Consider the following 21,960-nt stretch of genomic DNA (forward strand, 5'->3'; position numbering starts at 1 on the left):
GACTGTAGCCTGCCAGGCTCCTCTGTCCATGGAATTTCCCAGGCAAGAATACTGGAGTGGGTTGCCATTTCGTTTACCAGGGGATCTTCCTGATCCAGGGATCGAACCTGCATCTCCTGCAGGAGAAAGGTGAATCCTTTATTGCTGAGCCACCAGGGAAGCCCAGCCACAAGTGCATAGAATATATTGCCTGCCAAGCAGTCTTGGTGCCAGGGCCAGAAAAGCTGTAAGAATAAGCCACTTACCTTTTAAAATTTGGTCTGGGAAGTCATTATCTTGGGGAGAAGCAAAAACTCAGCTCCAGAAGCCCCAGTGTTAGTAGGTGAGCTCAAGCTTTCACTGATACTGTGCCTTCTCTGTTCCCCTTTATGATCTTTTATGTGGACACGGAGAAGTGGCTCACCAGATCAGGTACTTGAGCACTTATTTACTTTCCTGGGAGAAATTCACTGGACTTCTCTGAATTTCAGAGTTTGGTTTGTATAATGGAGAAAAGAGAACCCTCTTGCCTCATGGCTTTCAAGAATCTGGTACTGTGTGATCACACAGCGGAGGGGGGATGTTTTATCTAAGCATTTGGAGTTATTTGCAAGAAAGCTGCATGACTAAAGCAAGTGATGATCAAGGAGGCCCAGATCTTTGGAGGTACCATCAGAAGTGCATGAAGCAAACTGTTTATGAGTTTCATACAATCCTATATTGTTCCCACAGGCACCCAGTGCAGGCAGCAGGCTACCACCAAGAAGACTGGTATTGCCCTCTAGGGGAATCCCTGGGCACTGCCAGGGATCTGGCTGGACTCTGGAGAACATTTTGCCTGTAGAACCACTGGAAACAGAATCACAGAAATATGTGGAGTTGGATAAATTAAAAAAAAAAAAAGCCCACTTGGGGACGGAGGGAGAAAACCCTATAAGAGCTGTGGGAAGGACTCAGGAGAAGAGTGGTGAGTGGCAGCTGAGGTAGTGTCAGGCCCTACAGAGCCACTGTGGCATACTAGATCCTGGAGAGCTGGGAACCTTAAGGCACTGGGAACAGTGAGCATGACACAGTCACCCGGCTGAGCCCCTTTACCATCCCAGGCATAAGAACAAGGGAGACACAGAAAGACATGCTCCATCAAGGAGTGTGGTGAGCGAAAGAGACAGAGAGAAGCAGTGACAGAGCTGGAAAAACAGACACTGAGAGATTGAGACCTGAGGAGAAGACAAAATGAATAGTGAGGCAAGAGAGTTGAAGGAAAGAAGAGAAATGTGTATTAAAGGGAATGTAGCTGAAAAATTGGTCTCTGTGAGTTTATCAGGAGCACATCTTTTCTTCCCAATAGCGTAGCAGTCCCCAGGGCTGCTGGTAGGAGTCCAGGGACAGATTTGTGAGACACCCAGGCTGAGTGATTTCTCTTGGGTGTAGAAGTGTCTCACCTATTCAAGCTGTGAAAAACCATCTCCCTCATCATATCAATAAGAGGCCTTGAAGTTTGGGCTCAGCTCCTGCCATCTGAGAAGCAAAGGGCACACATTTGGTGACTTCTTGCTTTTGGTTCTCCCTCTCCTCCAGAGCCATTCTCTTGACAACAACCATCCAGAAGTTAATTGTTGGTACAGTCCCACAGCAGGCAGAGTCCATGGCTGGATAACAGGGCTGGTGAGGTCAGAGATCCTGGGACTGGCTGCCATCAGTCGTATGGCCGTAGTCTGGCCTGCTCTGGAAAACCACTATTATATGGTTCTGCCAAAGGAGCAGCATTTACAGGGATCCTTTCTCCTTGGGGCTGGTATAAGAGCAGAGGCTTTAAAGTTCTAGATCCTCTGCTCAACTATGGCAGGACTCAGGAACCTGGGGTACCCACAGGGGCATCTACAGAAGACTCACCCATTTCCTAACAGCAGAGCCCAAGCCAGAAACATGACCAAGGTCTCAATTCAAAGAGAAAACTGTAAGACACAATTTTGCCTCTCTCCCCTTATAGAAAGATCTAGGATCTGCTCAATACCTCCTTCCTCTTCTTTCTTACCCCGAGGCAAAACCATGGGGAAAATTAGGAAGGGAGGGCATACCTTACTTCCCTGGAGTTGTAGGGTAATCCTCCACTTATATGTCAACCAGTTTCCTCAAAGGCCATCCATGGGAGGATGCAGACCTCAAAGTCAAAGAGAGTTGTGTCTCTCTGAGGCTCCTGAAGGGCTAGGGAACACAAGCAAGCAGTTTGATAGACACTGGTTAAGATTCAGTTTTTTTAGAAAACTTCCATACGCGAATCCCACCTAGTCCTGGGCACTCAAATACCTTCACAGTCTTTAGAAATAATTATTATTAGGTTTTTTATATTATTATTTCCTTGATTTGGCTATTATTCTTCATGCGTCTTTCTCTGAGGCAAGGAGCATATTTATTTCCCCTTCCCTCCACCCTCACTGACAACCATGGCTTTACCTCCACCCACTCCTTGCCTCTCATCACCCTGGATACAGCTCTCTCATGACTCTCTATTCTGAGGGTGGGGTATTGCTACCTAATGCCCAGATTGTGTTCTTCTGTGAGTCAGTTACCTTCCATGGAAATCACCCACATCCCCAGCTCTCACCTTTTCTTTAGCCTGTTCTGTGAACCTGCACAGCATGTCTTCTTGCCCCCTCCCTGGGTCTCCGTTATCCTGTCTATAAAATGATTACAATTCTAGCTTTCTCCAGCTTGGTCAAAATCTGTTCGAGGAATCAACAGCTTGTGTTTTGTCCTCATTCAGTTGAAACCAAGAAGGATTTGGAGGAAATTATTTTTAAAAGACATTTTTTTTTCTCTATTGTGTTTCTAAAACTGGAATGGGAGGAGTTGGGAGAAGCGCTTATTTGCTAGAGTGGAGGGGGAGGGTAAAGGTGGATAGGGTCAAGAACAGTTAGGCATGAGGGGTGGTGTTGAGGCAGAGTTAGAAAGACTAGGAGATCACATCTAGGGTTTTGACCCTGACTGCCTCACCAGGGCTACCACCTTCATGGCCTCCAACACTTATGCTGCCACATCATCTCATACCAAAATAGACCTAAGGATCAGTTGGAGGCTTGCAGGACCTTTTTCTTTTATTTCCACCCCCAAACCACATTTCCAGATGTCTCTGCAGCAAAGTGAAATTCCACATAGGCAAGCCTTGGTGGGGGGTGGGGGGAGAAGAAAAAAAGAAAAAGAGACAATTGGCACTGAAAAGCAGAAAGAGAAGACGGAGGTCTTAGAGAAGGGAGTATCCTGAGGAGGTGGGGACAAGGGGAGGAGAAGGGGAGGAGGAGAGGAGGAGGAAAGTGGGCCTGTCCCTTTAAGGGGGTTGGCTGTCAATCAGAAAGCCCTTTTCATTGCAGGAGAAGAGGACAAAGATACTCAGAGAGAAAAAGTAAAGGACCGAAGAAGGAGACTGGAGAGACCAGGATCCTTCCAGCTGAACAAACAGACTAGCCAGCCGGCTACCATTGGAGTCAGAGTCCCAAAGACATGGGTGAGTTTCAAAAACTTTAGATTGGAAGATTCAAGCCAGAGCATAGGAATTTGCAAGAACTTTGGAGTTTGGAGTTTTTAATGGTTGAAATGAATTGTGTTCTGGCACTTGTTTTCTTTTTCATTCCTTAGCACGCAATTAGATTAACTCCTTCTTTGCTGTACTGATAATGATGCTTTATTGCCAAAGAACTCCAGCAGCACATGGAGAGTCCCACAGGTCCTTGGAGAGAGTGTCTGGAGGGCTGGATGTGGTCATGTGTCCTCCTACCCGCTTACGTCCCTCTGCCTTCTCTTTTCCCCTGGTCCCCATGTACTGGTAATGGCCTGGTCAGCTGACATCCTTGGTTCTGCTGTAGGCAACTAATGTTGGCTGGCTCTCAACTGTACAAATGACTGCTTGCTTGAAACAAAATTTGGGCCCCGTGGGGCATCAGAATGAAATTGGGTGACATGGATTCAGGTTTGGCCATGGCTGAGGAGGCCGATCTCAAGTTCAGGAAATGAAAATAAAATCCTTAATGGCTTTACCATAAGGAAGAGATATGGGTAGGGCTGTGTGTGTGTGCACACACATGCACACATATGGGTGACCATATCTAGCAAATATTACAGACTTAGCCTTCCTGAGGGCGTGACTCAGATTCTAAATCCCTGCTGTAACAAGGAGGCTACTGGGACCTTAGGGCTTTTGCTGACTTGGTTGAGTCCTAAGGGCATCTCTGTAGAGAGAAGCTACATGGTCTGGTCTCTTGTAGTGTTCACTGAGTGCAAGATGTACAGAGCACAAGAATTTTTGTTCATACAGGAGGCCACAGAAACATGTAGACATTGCTCACATTTGGCAAAACAAGAGCAACAGCTTGAATGTGTCCTAAATGAAATGAGAATCAACTGTCCTGTGTATTCACCATCAAATGTATTACCCAGAAGATTCCAAAAACATCTACGGAGATGGGTTTTCAATTATATTAGGCTAGTGTCAGTTTTTAAGTTGTTTCATCCTGAAACACTGAGAGAGCTCTTGAGGCATGTATTCAGGCAGGATAATTAAGAAGGCACGAGCACTGGACTAGAAGTGAACATAATGAGGTTCGAATCCCAGATCTGCTACTTATGAACTTGGTGACATTGGGTAGGTTGCTATGAATTATTACTTCATCATCTGGAAAATAGGGATAATGATAATTGCTTTGTCTACTTTCAGGGTTATAAAAATAAAAAATAATATGTGGGAGTCCTTTGAAAATGGGCAAACTCTATAACAGCTGTAAATAATAATAATACTAATTATTATACAATGATGCATGTACAGGCTGTCTCTTATTCTTCCTGAAGTGACTGAGTTTCTTTGCATGTACTTTGTGCACTTGGGTAAGAATTGTCCAGTCGAGTGGGGCCAAATGAGAGGTGAATATTGCAAGAACTCAGTTCCTGTCCTAGATAATGTCAAGAACCTTACCTGAAGTCAAGGCAGCTGATTGGGTAGGTTGTGAATCAAAAACAGAGAGGGAGTAAAGAAGGATGCTGAATACTACTTCCTTAGGGAGTAAAAGCCCTGAGGAAAAGGCAGGAAAAATCAGGTGACCGTAGGGACAGTTTCCTGTTACAGAGGCTAGATGATTTCCTCCAGGGAAGATTATTGCAGATGAGGGAACAGTCGAAGCTGTGTATGGGATCTCTTAATCTGAGGGTGAGCCATACTTGGGCTAGGTGCACATGATAGAGTAGCCATTATGTTCTCAGTTATGCAATAGCAAAGTATTGATATTTCAAATGCTTTTTAAGTAATAGACCATCTCTAGCAAGGTACTGGACTGCTACTGCTTCCGACAGGGAGTGTGTTGCTGTTTAACTATTGCACTGGACAGATTATATCATAGAATCTTGGATTGGACTGGAAGGAACTTTAGAAGCTGTCTGAGCTAATTCTCAGTGCAGGATTCCCTTCTCAAATGTTCCTACAGCTTCTTCTTAATCATCCCCAGGAATAGGAAGCTCACTACCTCCACCACGGAGAATCAAGTAGGGTCGGAAATGAGGAGGAACAGGGAATTCTGTAGTGTTCACACAAAAGGTTTACAAGGGACATGAGAGTTCACTAAACCTTGTCCTGACTTGGGAGGACATCAACTTGGGAGAGGGATGTTCCAAATGAGTGTTTTGGATAACAATGGAACTGGAAAAGAGCCAAAGAGCAGTAGCTGATTATTCTCTGCTTAGTAACACAATGCCATTACCGAACAGCAAAATATTGGCTCTTGCAAAGCCTGATGTCTGAGAACAGTGGCTGTTACCCTGGTAACCAGACTATGATGCTTCCCTCCAAAGGTGGCTGTTTGCTGAGCAGTGTAGTTTTGGCTGGCTCACAGTGTGAGTGCAGCCCAGGCAAAAAGTGTGGAGGCAAAGCAGGGGTCCAGGTTTTTACTAAATGCTTGAAGACTAACTGAATCCCATCATGATGGCAAGAAGGCTGCAAGAGTGCCAGGAGCTAAAAAGAAAGCAGATGAAAACCAGCACTTTCACTTACTTTTCCTAGGGACACTGACTAAAATGATCATATGTACCCTTCCCCACCCCACTCCTTACCTCGGCCCAGCAGAGCCAGAGGAGAACCAGGGAGATTAAAAGGTCTGCTCTGATTCAAGGGCCTTTTGCCCTGGCTTTCTGCTAGGAAAGCCAGAAATTTACTCAACAACCTGACAACTAGAACTATGCTCTCAAATCTCTCTGAATAGTAAATAGACCCAAGAAACCCTTGAGAAATGGATAGGAGGGAAAATACAGTCTCCAAATCCATGAAAGCAGATGCCAATGGCATCTTTTTCCCTTGTTGTGTGTTACCTTGAAGCCTTGAAAACCGTCCCCAGGGTTCTTGGTGTTGAAAGAAAGCAACAGTAGAAATGCCCTCCTTGCCCACAGAACTTCAGGTCCAGAAAACATCAAGTTAGGGCAGTAAACTGATTGGGAAAGATAACAGCAGCCTTGGCAGGTGAACAGAGTAGCTTTCCCTTCCCTTCCCACTGTCAGGGCCTGCCCAGTGTCAAATTCTCATTGAAAACCCCTTGGTTATTTTAAAATGGTCTTAAAGGTGATCACTCAGCTCTGCACTGGCCTCTGAGCTTTCTGCCAGGCCGGGCTCTGGAAAGGAGTCAGTGACATCCCAAGGAAGAGAACAAGGTTCCCTAGAACAGCTTCACACTGCAACCAAGGGAAGAGGAGGAATTGGTGGGAGACTGGGCTAAGGAATGAAGTATGGAAACTGTTGTCTCTCAGCTTAGTACCAGTTGCTTCTCTTTCATTTTCCCAGAAGTGGGCAAAGTGAGGACAACATGTCAGGGATAGAGTTTAACAATCCAGTCTCCACCCCAGCCTCCCAATGTTTGGGTACAAGTTGGCATACATCAATGCATGTATGCACCCATGCATGTGTGCATGTATGAGTGTGTGTGTTTGGGGGAGGAGTAGGGAATATAGGAAACAAAGTGGTCCAGATGCTGTTTCCATGGTAATAATAATATCTTTTCAAAGAGGAGGCTGAGCTTCATTTTTATTTAATTATGTCTGCATGACTTGACTATCTAGCAAGCTTGGATTTTCATGCCCCAGTGGCTACAGAGCCCCTTTCCAGCACATGAACATGGTATAAGTGATGATTTTATGTAGGAAAGACAAGATTATAAGCAAGGCTTTGTCTGATCTGGATAAAGCCATAAGCAAAAGTCTTTGTCTCTGGCACCTCCTGATGATTGTTGTTTTATTCCTAGAACCCACCCATTCATCCCCATCCATTCCTGGTACCAGTCACGGCTGCTCTAGCATCTTGGCCCTGTCAACTGCGATAGGTCCTGATCAAGTGAGCCTCTGTTCATGGGGTGAGGTTAAGGGGTGGGTTCTGGGAGGAGAGTAAGACTGTAGCTCAGATTAGAGACTTAGAGAGATGGGGCCAGTTTTTCGCTCAATGAGCCTGCCTGTTGTTTAGCTCTATTGTATAGGGTTCTTCTATCTCTCCCTTTGTCAGCTGGATTCAAGGGACAGGCTGGGATTTGTGCAAGGCACAATTGGTCTCTTTCTGTCATCCCTTTTGATGAAAGACCTTCCTTTCCTCCCTTTGATGGGTTCCCAGATTCAAATTGAATTTCCATCATGGAGCTTGTCCTTGAGGCATGTCCAGGGCATGGGAAAGGAGGGAGGGCTCGGGAGCCCTTGGCTCCTGCTTAAAGAGACAGCATCAGGATCAACCCAGTACCTTGGATAGACAGAAATCTGGATGAGAGTCACAACAGTCCTGTTGATCCTTGTCAGATTCCTGTGAAGAGCATTAATGAGAAGTATTTGAAGTTCTATCACAGATTGATTAGTTTTGGGAGTTTGCAGATACATCTAGCCAACACAGAATATTTCCCCTTTGCTTACATTTTGCCCACAGGGCTTGGTTATACACATTTAAACACTAAATTGTAGGTAGCTTTGGTCTTTGATTTGCCGATATGTTTGTTCTCCCCAACAAGACTGAAAGGTCTTTGAAGGAAGGGACTGGGCCTTATAGTTCCCTTTTATTTCCCACAGTGTCTAGGTTATTGCCATATGCTTAATAATTGTACTGAATCCAATGAATGGAAAGGCAAACCCTGGGGAAAGTCATTATTTTTCTGTATGATCTTTCATCAAAGTCAGGTGGTTTAGGGACTTCCCTGGCAGTCCAGTGGTTAAGACTTTGCCTTCCAGTGCAGGGGGTGCAAGTTCAATCCTTGATCAGGGAGCTAAGATCTCCCCCATCCCTAAGAGCCAAAATCTCAAAAAAAAACATAAAATAGAAGCAATATATTATAACCAATTTAGTAACGACTTTAAAAATGATCTATACAAAAATCTTTAGAAAAGGTCAAGTGGTTTAATTCAATTTGGTTGCATTGGGTAATATTATTGCTATATAGTTCTTTTCTGCCAACTCCACCATGTTGCAGTCAATACTTAGCCTGGAAATGTAAGAATGCCTCTTGAGAGGCCAAGGAACTTCTACAGAATCCCTCATGGCCTTCCTGAATCAAACCGGTACCTTTTCAACCATTAAGTCTTCTGAAATGGAGAACCTTTGGCTTTAGGTTATTGTTCACACATCCCCAAATCAAAGGGAACCCAATGAACCTTTCTCAGAATATTTTGATTGTAAACTTCTTTGAAGACACAATTTATTGCATCTTCTGAATCTTTCCCAGTTGGAATCCAAAATTTGATTTTTTGCTTGGGCTGACTGGTGGAGATTCTTCACTTCTGCTGAACTTAAATGCCCCCAGAACAAACATTTCATTTCAATGTGAAGAGATGGACATCTTATGCTGATATTGTTGAACTATTTATAGCTGAAGAGTGATAGATATACTCAGGGCCATTTAATTTCAACTCCATGTTAGAGACTCATTAAAGCCTAGGTCTTTCTTGTACCTTGCTTTGAGTGGCAGTAGAGCAGAAAAAGGGGTGCTAAGTTATTTGAGCTCTAAGAAAATGGAGGAAAAATGGATTGAAGAAGAAAGAATATCAGTGGATGATTCAGAGTTGCTCCCAAGGCTGAGCCCTTTATCACCCAGTAAGAACACTATATATGATACTCTCTGATTATTTGGATGATACAGGGATCAGATAAACTAACAAGGCTTTCCCCCCTGATCTTTACAACCCTGGAGGGGGCATCAGCTGAAACTTAGAGTGGAATTCTGTTTCGTTAGCAAGAGTTCAAGTTTTTTCATTCCTGATCTCACCTGAACCACCATTTTAGCCCTTTCCAGGATAAAAAAGGTGGGGTGAGTCAGTGGGCACAGGACGGTCACTTGCTAGGGAGGATGGTTCTCCTTACTCTGGGCTAAACAAACAGTTCTTCCATTGTTCCCTGGGTCTGACCCCCTTCCCACCCCCAGGCCTGGAGGCCCCTGCAGAATACAAATGAGGCTCCTGAGATCTCAGGGAAAAAACAAGGCTTCTTTGTCCAGGGGAGCTATGGAGGGTTCTGTCCAAGCCCTGACCCTGTGCTGGGGAGAGAGGGAACAGTGGGGTCATGCACCTTCCCCTCCCTCCACCCCCAGGCTTCAGAGACCTTCTTTACTAGAAGATTCTAAGAGTTTGGGGGTGGGGAAGATTTGGATAGGCAGAGAAGGAAAATGGCCGCACTGTTTATTTCCAAGCTCCTTTTCTTGACTTACAAGATGCATCTAGTATCTTGACCTGTTAAGAAAGAGGAAGATCGGCATATAGGGTTATCGTTACCATATGGGAGAAGGCGAGGGTGGGATGTTTCGAGAGAACAGCATCGAAACATGTATTTTATCTAGGGTGAAACAGATCACCAGCCCAGGTTGGATGCATGAGACAAGTGCTTGGGCCTGGTGCACTGGGAAGACCCAGAGGGATCGGGTGGAGAGGGAGGTGGGAGGGGGGGATCAGGATGGGGAACACATGTAAATCCATGGCTTATTCATGTCAATGTATGACAAAAACCACTACAATATTGTAAAGTAATTAGCCTCCAACTAATAAAAATAAATGGAAAAAAAATCGTGATCAAAAAAAAAAAAAAAAGAAAGAAAGAAAGAGGAAGATTGATATCTGAATGTTTCCCGAGAACAATAATCAATTTCAAGTGCTGTTTTTCTCTCTGGCTTATACATGCGTTTATGTGCATGTTTGCATTCATGCATGTGCCCCCACTCTGGCACAAGTGTGTGCATGTGGGAACACACACACACACACTCACACCCCATGTGCCAGTATCTAATGAGGCACTCTTACCAAGCACAATTCATACTAAGTAAACTCTGCCTCCATTTAGAGCAGCACAGCTACAAACTGATTGCTTCCCACAGAGGCCAAGTTTTCTGACAGTAGGCCTTCAGTTCTTAGAGAAGGGAGCAAATGCAGTTCTGCTTCAAATGTTAGCTACTTATTTTGCTTGGCTTGGGCTTCTATGCCTCATCTCTGGGGTGACACACAAGAATATTGAGGAAGAGGCTCTTTGAGCACCAAGGAAGGGCTATCATGTTAGGGGAGAGTGGGACAGAGGACTCAGTCACACTGTGGCCCTGAGAACAGAGACAAATGCCTCTACCTCAGCTTTCTCACGATAGAGATAATTTGGTCCTTCAGAATCTGTTCACATGGACATAGTTCAGGCACATCACCAGATGGTCAAGCACTCAGGGCTAAAAAGAAACTGTACTAGTATTAAGAGAGTCAGGCAAAGGATTCCCCTGGTCCCTGGCATTAAAAAAATGAGCTTTGGATAAAGTCCAAATCTAAAAGTGAATACAATGAATTTTATTTGTGTAAGGAGTTTCAGCATGCTTTTCCAAAATAGCAGCTTCTTGGCACATTTGCTATTTATTTGTGTGTGTGTGTATGCACACAAATAATTTATATATGCATATAGTATATCAACCCTGAATAGTCATTGGAAGAACTGACGCTGAAGCTCCAATACTTTGGCCACTTGATGCGTAGAGATGACTCATTGGAAAAGACCCTGATGCAGGAAAACATTAAGGGCAGAAGGAGAAGAAGATGATAGAGGACGAGATGGTTGGATGGCATCATCAACTCAATGGACATGAGTCTGAGCAAACTCTGGGAGATAGTGAAGGACAGGGAAGCCTGGCATGCTGCAGTCCATGGGGTCACAAAAAGTCAAATACAACAGTGACTGAACAGCAACAATGCATATAATATATACAAAAATAATTCATATACCATATCTATATGATATGTGAATAGATGGATAAAATTAGTGTATATATAATTTATTTTCTGAAGATTTTCATTTCTTTAACCTTTTGGGGTTGTGGCCAAGAGGCTAGAAGGTGCCTTTCTCTATCATCTACTGGATGGATGAAACATTTGTTGTTTCACTCCACATGACACCTTAGAGCTCAGGACTTGTACTTGGGACACAGACACAGCTACTCTCAGAACCTGTGACTTCTTACGTGCCCTTCCTGTTTCTCAGCAACACTTGCATGGGGCCTGGGGTACCAGATCTGGGGAATTTCAGAGTCTCAGCATTTTAAGACAGCTGTATTCCCAGGCCCTAGTGTGTTTTGTCATGCCAGAAAGACAGTTCATGCTTTGTTGGCTTTGTATAACATCTCTTTGTAGTTGTTTTGACAGAACTCCAGGGTAGGACTAAGGGTGGGGACATTGGCCAAACTGTAGCATAGGGGGACAAGTCAGCCATGCAAAGTGTCCCCATATCATTTAGCCTGTATGTTTACTACTGTGAATAATAGTCATCCTCCCATGAACCTCTCCTGTCCTCTGCCAGTTTCCTCCTTTCTCTGGACTGCTCTCCAGACATCCAGACTAAGAAGAATCAAGCATTCTGTGCCACAAATACAATGTTCAGAAATACCCAGGAACATGCAATTTCAGAGTTTTCCCACCTGAAATGCTCTTTAAGGGTCAACTCTTGTCTGGCAATATCAATATTTCTATGAAATTCGAAGGGCATTTACCCTTTGTAGTCATTTACTAGGCTGCCTGAAACTGTTGGTTGAAAATATCAGGTCTACTTAGCTTATTCTCCTCCATAGACAAAAATGTCCCCATGGCAGTATCTATGTCTTTTATATGTTCACACTCTACATGACACCTAGCACAATGCTGGGCACACAGTAAGTACTCCATAAAAGTTGATAAATGGTGAAAACAAACAAATCAGAAAGAAAAGAAAGGAGGGAATGAGAGCATCATTTCTAGTGGCCTACTTGAATACTGATTATTCAAAAACTCATGGACATTTTGGGAATTCAAGGTAAGGATTTATCTTTAAGAATGGAACAAAATATGGTTTGGGGGAGTCAGTCTCACATTCCAAAATTCTGAGGTTCTAGACTCTCTTGCTTTTTGTCTCTGAGGTGACCCCTCCTCCAACCCTGCATCCATGCATGTGAGCACAGGGCCTGGTTGGGCTGGCAGAGAGAAATGAGTGATGAGCTATGTATTGTACATCCCTGACTGTTTGCCCTCCTTTTTCTTCAGGCTTGTTAGAGTGCTGTGCGAGATGTCTCGTAGGGGCCCCCTTTGCTTCCCTGGTGGCCACTGGATTGTGTTTCTTTGGGGTGGCACTATTCTGTGGCTGTGGACATGAAGCACTCACTGGTACAGAAAAGCTAATTGAGACGTATTTCTCCAAAAACTACCAGGACTATGAGTATCTTATCAATGTGTAAGTACCTACTCTCCCCTACCAATCCTGTCTATCTTAGAGACATGAAACTCATCAGTACCTTAGTGACTAGTAGGGGATTGGTGTGGAGCCAGACAGAATTCCTGGGTCTTCCTTCTTTTTTAAAAAACATTTTTTATTGGGATATAGTTGCTTTACAATGTTGTGTTAGTTTCTGCTGTACAAAAAAGTGAATCAGCTATATGTATACACATACCCCCTCCTTCTTGGACCTCCATCTTACCCTCCCCTGCCATCCTACCCATCTAGGTCATCATAGAACACAAAAGTGAGCTCTCTGTGCTAATAAAGCACCTTCCCACTAGCTATCTATTTTACGCATGGTAGTGTATATATAGTGAAAGTGAATATATATATATATATATATGGGGCTTCCCAGGTGGTGTTAGTGGTAAAGAACCTGCCTGCCAAGGTTCTTGGTTGGGAAAGTCCTGGGTTGGGAAGGCCCCCTGGAGGAGGGTGTGGCCAGCCACTCCAGTATTCTTGCCTAGAGAATCCCCATGGACAGAGGAGCCTGGCGGGCTATGGTCCATAGTGTTGCAAAGAGTTGGACACGACTGAAGCGACTTAGCACACACACAGTGTATACATATGTCAATCCCAATCTCTCAATTTATCCATCCCTCCCCCCACTTTATGTCCACACATCTGTTCTGTACATTTATGTCTCTATTCCTGCCCTGCAAATAGGTTCATCTGTACCATTTTTTCTAGATTCTACATACACACATTGATATGTGTGCAGATCCCACCTACAGTACATCTGAAGCCCTAAATGAAGAGGAAGTGCCACATTCAGGGGAGGAGGTCTGCCTGCCTGCCACCTCACTCCTAACCACACCCACCCCACCCCTGCCCTTGCTTTTTCTCACATGTTCTCAATTCTGCTAGGTAGGGTTAACATGGACTGAGTTGGAGCCTCTGCAGTGGTCCATATAGAGAATTCGCGGGAGGCACACTGATTGGACAGAGTGGGGCTGCTGCTCTTGTTTCACCACAACACTTGAGTGTGCTCTGGCCCAATACTAAGCCTCTCCTGTTTCTAGAGCAAGTTAGGCTCTACTTCCTTCATCCATCTTCCTTCTTACTTAGCTCCTCTCTCCTCTCTCCTCTGAGGGAGCATCTCTGAAGGGTCAGGCCAAGTAAAGTAGGGCCTCAGTTCTTCAGGTCACAGGGTAAGCCAAACATGGGGGAGGAGCATCTTCTTTTACTTCAAAAAGTGTTAGTTGCTCAGTTGTGTCCAGCTCTTTGTGACCCTGTGGACTGTAGCCCACCAGGTTCCTCTGTCCATGGGATTCTCCAGGCAAGAATACTGGAGTGGGTTGTCATTCCCTTCTCCAGTTACTTCAATAAGTACAAGGTAGAAGCCTAGAGGAAGAACCTAGTGATTCCCCTAAAGCATCCCTAGCTTTGTCTAGGAGCCTACTCAAGAGTCCAACTGACTTATGCAGCAAGGGAACCGGGTCCTCCATGCATAAGATTTTCTGGCTTTGTGTTATCTGTTAACACAGGATCCATGCTTTCCAGTATGTCATCTATGGAACTGCCTCTTTCTTCTTCCTTTATGGGGCCCTCCTGCTGGCCGAGGGCTTCTACACCACTGGCGCAGTCAGGCAGATCTTTGGCGACTACAAGACCACCATCTGCGGCAAGGGCTTGAGTGCAACGGTAACAGGGGGCCAGAAGGGGAGGGGTTCCAGAGGCCAACATCAAGCTCATTCTTTGGAGCGGGTGTGTCATTGTTTGGGAAAATGGCTAGGACATCCCGACAAGGTGATCATCCTCAGGATTTTGTGGCAATAACAAGGGGTGGGGGACAACTGAGCATGAGTCTGTGGCCTCATCCCCACCCAAGGCTGGGTCCTCTCTAGGGGCCTGGCTTCTGAGTGAGGACCTGATGGCTACGGCCAAATGAGAAGGTCAGGAAGAACGTGGTGCCCAGCTGGCTTAGCCTCACTTTTCAAAAGGTCCCTAGAAAAATTTCATCTCAAAAGGGAAAGCCTGAGTTCTGTGGGGTGCTTCATACAATCAGACCATTTCTAAGCCATCTACTGGTTTGATCCCCTTTTTGATCCCCTCCTAGCTGGGACCACAGCAAGAGTAGATCTGACTGCCTAAAAATTTAAAATGCTACTCAGTGGATTGAGATGTAGGTTCCTGATCTGAGAGGAAGGGTGGATCATAGAAATTAAGTAATTGACTCCAAGATGGAATCCATACTATTCTGGGATCCTACATTGTTGAAGGTCCCAGAGGGAACTAGTATAGATCTGCATTTAAGGCCTTATCTGTCAGAGGGCTATTATGCTTCTAGTGAGGTACACATTGGTTTCCAGCCTCTAGAGTTAAAGACCATTTGGGGGCTGAACATCTGGGGGTTGTGTTGTTGTCTTTTGTGGCTAGCAGTTGGCTTAGAAAGGTTTTTGGATTGGAAATTGAAATCTTTTATTGGCTTTATTCAATAACTAGGGATCCAAAGTCCTTTGACAAGGGACATTTTCTAAGCTCAGCCTAAGGCATTTAAATGGCACGACTTTCTTTCAAGATCTCTTTTGATTTCTTCACACCTTATCTGTCCAAACAATCTCCCGAAGCCTTTCTAACCCAGGGGTCCTCCTCACTCCAACCCCCACCCATTCTCCCCCTCCCCGTTATTACTTGGGGCCAATTCTCTAGTAGATAAAATACTGCCAATGACATTTGGCAGAGGCGCCCCACTTACTAATTTCATTTGGCGGAGATCCCTGAAATCTGGTTTCATGTCTGGCACATGCCATTCCAGGATCTCTTTGTTTACATTTCAATGTCTGCAGGCTGACACTGATTTCTAACCACTCCATGTCAATTGTTTTAGTTTGTGGGCATTACCTATGCCCTGACCATTGTGTGGCTCCTGGTGTTTGCCTGCTCTGCTGTGCCTGTATACATTTACTTCAACACCTGGACCACCTGCCAGTCTATTGCCGCCCCCAGCAAGACCTCTGCAAGTATAGGCACTCTCTGTGCTGATGCCAGAATGTATGGTGAGTTAGGGTGGCTTGGCTCTCCTACTCCCTATAGAAGCATGATATATTTGGTTCTTAGGCTAAGGAGGGTGGTAGTTATGGGGAGAAATAAGAAGTATGGATGCTTGAATCTTAGTTCATTAATCCCTCTCCACTGAAACCAGAGAGATTTCTTCCCTGAAAAGGGAACTTGTTGGAAGTGGTGGGAGTTTTCTTGGCTGTTTGCACTGCTCTCTCTTAGTTGACTGCTGTTCTGAAACCAGAAGCAGTTCATTTCAATAACAAACAGAAAATTTTGCAACTGTTCAATACCGCCTTCTATTTTTTGAGTAAATCTTTAGAAAAGAAAATCCTGATAATTAGTAGGACCCAACTTTTCAGCCAGGATGATTAAAGATGGAAGAAGTTCTTCAGGTAACCCCAAAGCTCTGTGAAGCTTACCTTGTGAGATTTGTCTCTTACTTAGGTGTTCTCCCATGGAATGCTTTTCCTGGCAAGGTGTGTGGCTCCAACCTTCTGTCCATCTGCAAAACAGCTGAGGTGAGTGAGCCATTGGGTTATTTTACAATGAAATGGTGCAAACTGTAACATTTCTATCCATCTTGGATTTTAAGGACTACAGTTTCTCTTTGCTGGGTTTTGAGTTAGCAGATTGCCTTCTATGAAATATCACCTGAGCCAGTGAGTGTATACATGTTAAAATATCCAGTTTCCTAAAAACAGCAGAGAAAATCTTCCATTCTAAGGCTTCCTCTCTTAAAGAGAAATTTGTAGCTTTAGGTAAAGATAGAGCTTAATGGGAAAATCCCCCAAGTGAACATTTTTATTCTTAAAAACCTTATCAAGGAAATGAGTTGTGCACAGATATTCATAGAATTTATAACACACATTTCGTGTGGAACTTCTCAATCTCATTTAAAAAGAAAGTACGTTTGAAAAAGGAAAACACTGTATTGAAAATGGATCTTATGAACAAATGCAGCAGGGGAATAAAAGGAAGGAAGAAGGCAGTAAACTATTTCTTTGAAAGCAAAATGTTTTGGGATCCCAGGCACAACCGTGGGGAACCAGTTGATTATTTGGGATGACTATACTATTTTATGAGTATTCTGTGTTCTGGGTGCTATGGGTACACGGGAGAATGGGAGGCTTATACTCTGGGATGTGGCAAGTTAGTTAGAGATGCCAAATTAACACACACAAAAAATATCAACACCTTCTGAAAGTTGCGCTTCACAATCTATAGCACAGCTTATTTTTGCTGTTGCAAGACCCAGTTCTTCTGCATTTTTTTACAGTTCCAAATGACCTTCCATCTGTTTATTGCTGCATTTGTGGGGGCTGCAGCCACACTGGTTTCCCTGGTGAGTTGTCTTTGAATGATCTTGGCAAATAAATGGTCCTGGGATAGCCTGGGGATAGCTATACCGAAAGGTAAAAAGATAAATTCCTTCTAAACTTGAAATGCTGGAGAGAAACTCCTGGGCAAAGACAGCAGAGTATAAAGACTATGGCCTTCTACTTTGGGATGGCAAGGCAGAAAATTTCCAAAAATGAGATAGGAACAAGCAAAGTGATGTGAAGGAAGAGGAGGAAGGAGATTCATGGTCAAGAAATAAGATATTGGGACTCCCTGGTGGTTCAGTGGCTAAGAGTCTGAGCTCCCAACACAAGGGACCTGGGTTTGATCCCTGATCAGGGAACTAGATACCACATGCCACAACTAAGAGCTTGCATGCCATTGCTAAAGATTCTACAAGCTGCAACAAAGATCAAAGATCCCATTTACTGCAACTAAGACCTGGCACAGCCAAATACATACATACCTACATAATTTAAAAAAGAATAATAATATGTAGCATTTACAGAGCATGTAACATTGCCAAGTGCTTTGCAGCCAGAAATTATCATTAATTCTTAACATTTCCTAGTCAAATCTGTGACAAGAACACTGAAACCTTACTAAGCATGATTTTTTTATAACCTGGAATTCTATATACCATAAATAGGAATCCATCTTGGATGCCTTCCAAGGGATTTAGTTGCTCTCCTGATAATACTGGAAGGACCTCTTAACATTATTAGAATTGTTATTATTGACGGTGTTATGGCACAGTGTCAATGTCGTGCCTTCAATATTAAGAACACGGGGTACGAATAAGTGTTGATCTGCCCAGGATCAGCTTGCAGCACTCCTGACTCCCACCGCTGAGGGTTTTCTCCAGAGTTGAGTTGTTCTTCATCTTGTGAAATAAATGGCTGTATTAAGTGGGAGAAGTTTGTGCTGCACAGTGGGGCTATGCCTCTACAGGAAGTCTAGGTCACTCAGACATACAGATAAGATGATGGCAGAGCCCAGGTAGTGTTCACTTCCCTGAGGAAAACTCAGTGCTGGACAGAGCAGAGGTGTGGAAAAAATCCTTGTTGAGTTGATTCTCTGGGCCTGTCTCATGGAGGATTTCTAGTCAAGTATACAGGGCAAAAGCTTGAATGTGCTCCTTTGTGTAGAATATTTTTTCTTTATTTACCTGTGATTTTATTTCTACCCTTCCTCATTCCCAAAAGGATTGGAAGAGAGAGCGAGCTGCCTTTTCTACTCTCATTGGTCTTCTCTCTTCTCTTCCCTACAGCTCACCTTCATGATTGCTGCCACTTACAACTTTGCCGTCCTGAAACTCATGGGCCGAGGCACCAAGTTCTGATCTCCTGTAGAAATTTCCCTTTCTCTAATAGCGAGGCTCTAACCACACAGCCTACAGTGCTGCATCTCCCATGTTAACTCTTTGCCTTTGCCACTGACTGGCCCTCTTCTTACTTGACGAGTGTAACAAGAAAGGAGAGTCTCATGGTGATTAATGTCTCTGCGGATTCTCCCCTCTTACGTACCTCTTTTAGTCATTTTGCTTCATAGCTGGTTCCTGCTAGAAATGGGAAATTCTTAAAGATGGTGACACCCCAACTGTAAGTCACAAAGAAATGGAGGCTCTCATTCAATTTTCAAGCATCTCCTGAGGACCAGGAAGTGTTTTCTTCTCAAAGGGCACTTCCACTGATGAAAACAAAGTGGAAAGAAAGATGTTCAGGTAGAGAGAAGGGAGGCACCTGTCCCCGTTGCATCTTGGGAGCCAAATATATTCTCTTTGGTGTACAAAACCGAGAACTCACTCCAGTCTCCCTAGTACCACTGAAGAGAGAAGAAAAAAAAAAGAATGCCAGCAAAACAATAAGAGCATTTGCCCAAATCTACCTATTGCAGCTGGGAGAAGGGGGTCAAAGCAAGGATCTTTCGCCCATAGAAAGAGAGCACTGACCCTGATGGCGATGGACTATATAAGCCCTAACTCAGCCAACCTTACTTATAGCATAAGGGAGCATAGTGTTTGTGTAAAGGGGGCGCTTGGCCTTATACCTCGTTAGAGAAGAGAAACAGGGTGTAGTCAGCATCTTCTTACTCCCTTCTCCTTGATAACAGCTACCATGACAACCCTGTGGTTTCCAAGGAGCTGAGGATAGAGAGAAACTAGTTCATATGAAAAAAAGACTGGCCTAAGGAGCAGCAGTCGCTAGTGGCTAACGGTGTAAACTGGGCCAGCCCTCTGGTAGACACAGGATAGATAACTCTTTGGATAGCATGTCTTTGTTCTGTTAATTAGTTGTGTACTTTGGCCTCTGTCATATCTTCACAATGGTGCTCTTTTCATGGGGTATTAGCCATTCAGTCATAGCAGGTGATTTGAAGATCTTGATTTGTTTCAGAATGATGCATATTTCATATTTTCCAGCTTGTCTATCACTCGTTTGGGGTTGTACCAGAAAGGTCTGGAGAATGATTCTTTGATTATGATTCTCTAACAAATGAAAATTGGACATTAAACAACACAAATGATATGTAAAATTGGCTAGTTCTTGCATCTATTGGGAGTTTTGACCAATGATTCCGTTCTTTGCAGAAACAGATTTGGTGAATTTGAATCTCAATTTGAGTAACCTATCTGAATGTCCTTTCTAGGTGGTGGGAGATAATTTGATTTAGTAATGTTACCTTGGTGTGTTAAAGAGTCAGTTTTAACATACAGGTTATTCTCTCCTGGTGCAGATCACATAACCAAATGCACCAGCCATTAGCTGGTAAGGTTCCACGGAAAAGGAAAGGGGGAAAGAGTTTGAAACCCAAATAGCTCCCAGGTTTCAGTCTTCCCTTTCTCTGTTTGGGTTTTAATGTTGGGTGAAAAAACAAAAAGCTGATTGGTCTCTATTAAGGGAAAGATTTTATGGGTATGACTGTAGGTGGCTCTTTTGATGTAAAGAGTGGTTTTGTTTTCTCCCCCAAAGTGGTTTCAACAACGTTTAAGGAGATGTAAAATCATTACCAAAAAAACACTGGATATTTGTTTTCAGCAAAGTATACAAAATAAGCTTCCAGGCTGCATATAGGGAGGAGATGGAAAAGGTTCTGTAAGAAACCAATCAAGATCAAGGAAAGTGAAGTAATCCATACCTTGTGTTTTGTTTTGATTTAATAATATAACAAATAACCAACCCTTCCCTGAAAACTTTCTATGTATACATACACAGATATACACATACGAAGAGAGTTAATCAACTGAAAGTGTTTCCTTCATTTCTGATATAGAATTTCAATTTTAACACACATAAAGGATAAACTTTTAGAAACTTATCTTACAAAATGTATTTTATAAAATTAAAGAAAATAAAATTAAGAATGTTCTCAATCAAACAACTGTGTCTTTTAATTGAATTGTTCTGTTTGACCCCACAATAGCAGTTCAACTAATTGTACCTTTATTGTGCTTTGTTCAAGGACCTCATTTATTTTTCAGGTCATCCCAAGTCATTCTCACAACAATTTTCTGAAATAAAGAGTAAATAAATCATTTCTGTTTTTATAGTTGGAGACACTAAGAAATAGAGGCAAGGTAAATTACCACAAATAACCAGTATATATCTGGGCTTGGACTAGCACTCAACTCAGGTCTTGATACTAATTCATTGCATTTGAGGATTTCTTTTCACTTAGAAATCGGTTTCAGAATGTTCTACAAATTCAGAGTCAAATATGGTTACTTCTTTAATATGACAATGGGCTTCCCTTGTGGCTCAGCTGGTAAAGATTCCACCTGCAGTGTGCGAGACCTGGGTTTGATTCCTGGTTTGGGAAGATCCCCTGTAGAAGGGAAAGGCTACCCACTCCAGTACTCTGGCCTGAAGAGTTCCATGGAACTGTATAGTCCTTGGGGTCACAAAGAGTTGGACATGACTGAGTGACTTTCACTTTTATGTAACAATAGTGCCCCAGCCCTGGTGTGTATAGGATTCAGTTATTGTTAACTTTTCTTTGAATTGTTTGTATATTCCAATAATGAACGCTTAGCGCTTCATGCATGAATAATGCTTAGCTTTTTATGAGAAGTACTGGATGAAAGGTTTAACATATGGGCAGAACAGATATAGTAAAGACAATGTAAATTTAAACAATCTGTGTCAGGGCAGTATTAAGTTAATTAGTAGCACATGCTATCCCAATGGCCCACCCACTAGCCCACTTAGGACACAGCATTCAATCCCTGTCACAACCCTAGGCTAGAATTTGGCACTCTAACGACCAGCCTAAAGAGATGGCAAGGAGCATCATCAGAGAGAAAAGAGAGTCTAGCTTGGGGGCAACAAGATATTCATCAGTTAAGGAGCTCTGTACAAAAGTAGTTTCAATGTAATCTTCTGGTTTCTGCTTCACTGCAATTAATATTCTGCAAGCAAGGCTGGTTGGATGACTTTAAGACAAAAAGAATAAAAATATGACAAGGAATTATTTTTAGACACTGGCAAACAAGGACAGAGCACCATATTTTGGAAAACTGATTCAGGCTGCTATAGAGTGAATGTATTTTTGCCTCAGAACAGCGGAAAGCCAGTTACCAAGAAAGCTGTGTTTTCCATCTGCCCTTATTTGGCTCTGCCCTCTGGGACCCATCTATAGATCGAGTTTTTCAGGCTCTCAGAAGCCGAGAGCACATCCAGTCTATCAACTGAGTGCATTGTTCTTAGCTCTCCCACACACCATAAACCTCCTTTCTCTGAACTGAAAGAGTTCTCTTTGTGCCTGGATCAGCCAAAGATCAAGATGCAGCAGCATAAACAAGAAACATTTTCTTACAGCATCAACTGTGTTGCTTTTCACATCTCCAGGGTCAGTACTGAGTGCAGTTATGCAGGGTGTGGAAG

General features: G+C 43.5%; 1 protein-coding gene across 3 annotated transcripts; it reads left to right on the forward strand.

Annotated features, from left to right (window-relative positions):
* The first annotated feature begins 929 nt into the window (after window positions 1–929).
* On the forward strand, window positions 930–20,455 carry PLP1 (proteolipid protein 1). Of its 3 annotated transcripts, none has more exons than XM_043895037.1 (8): window positions 930–946; window positions 3,348–3,481; window positions 12,505–12,691; window positions 14,224–14,485; window positions 15,567–15,735; window positions 16,184–16,257; window positions 17,016–17,081; window positions 18,348–20,455. In XM_043895037.1, the coding sequence occupies exons 2-8, from the start codon at window positions 3,478–3,480 to the stop codon at window positions 18,417–18,419; spliced, it is 834 nt and encodes a 277-aa protein (XP_043750972.1). In that variant the 5' UTR covers window positions 930–946; window positions 3,348–3,477; the 3' UTR covers window positions 18,420–20,455. The 3 variants fall into 3 exon arrangements, with proteins under 3 accessions (XP_043750972.1, XP_043750971.1, XP_043750973.1); XM_043895036.1 differs by lacking the exon at window positions 930–946 and adding an exon at window positions 3,229–3,245; XM_043895038.1 differs by lacking the exon at window positions 930–946 and adding an exon at window positions 3,229–3,245 and having other exon boundaries at window positions 14,224–14,380.
* The last annotated feature ends 1,505 nt before the right edge of the window (window positions 20,456–21,960 follow it).

Source organism: Cervus elaphus, chromosome X (genome assembly GCF_910594005.1).
Source record: "Cervus elaphus chromosome X, mCerEla1.1, whole genome shotgun sequence".
Classification (NCBI taxonomy): domain Eukaryota; kingdom Metazoa; phylum Chordata; class Mammalia; order Artiodactyla; family Cervidae; genus Cervus; species Cervus elaphus.

Excerpts from the sequence above, each read along its gene's own strand:
- PLP1 (XM_043895037.1), top strand. Across the intron at positions 12,692-14,223 it reads TATGAGTATCTTATCAATGT|GATCCATGCTTTCCAGTATG; the intron begins GTAAGTACCTAC and ends CTGTTAACACAG. Across the intron at positions 16,258-17,015 it reads CCATCTGCAAAACAGCTGAG|TTCCAAATGACCTTCCATCT; the intron begins GTGAGTGAGCCA and ends ATTTTTTTACAG.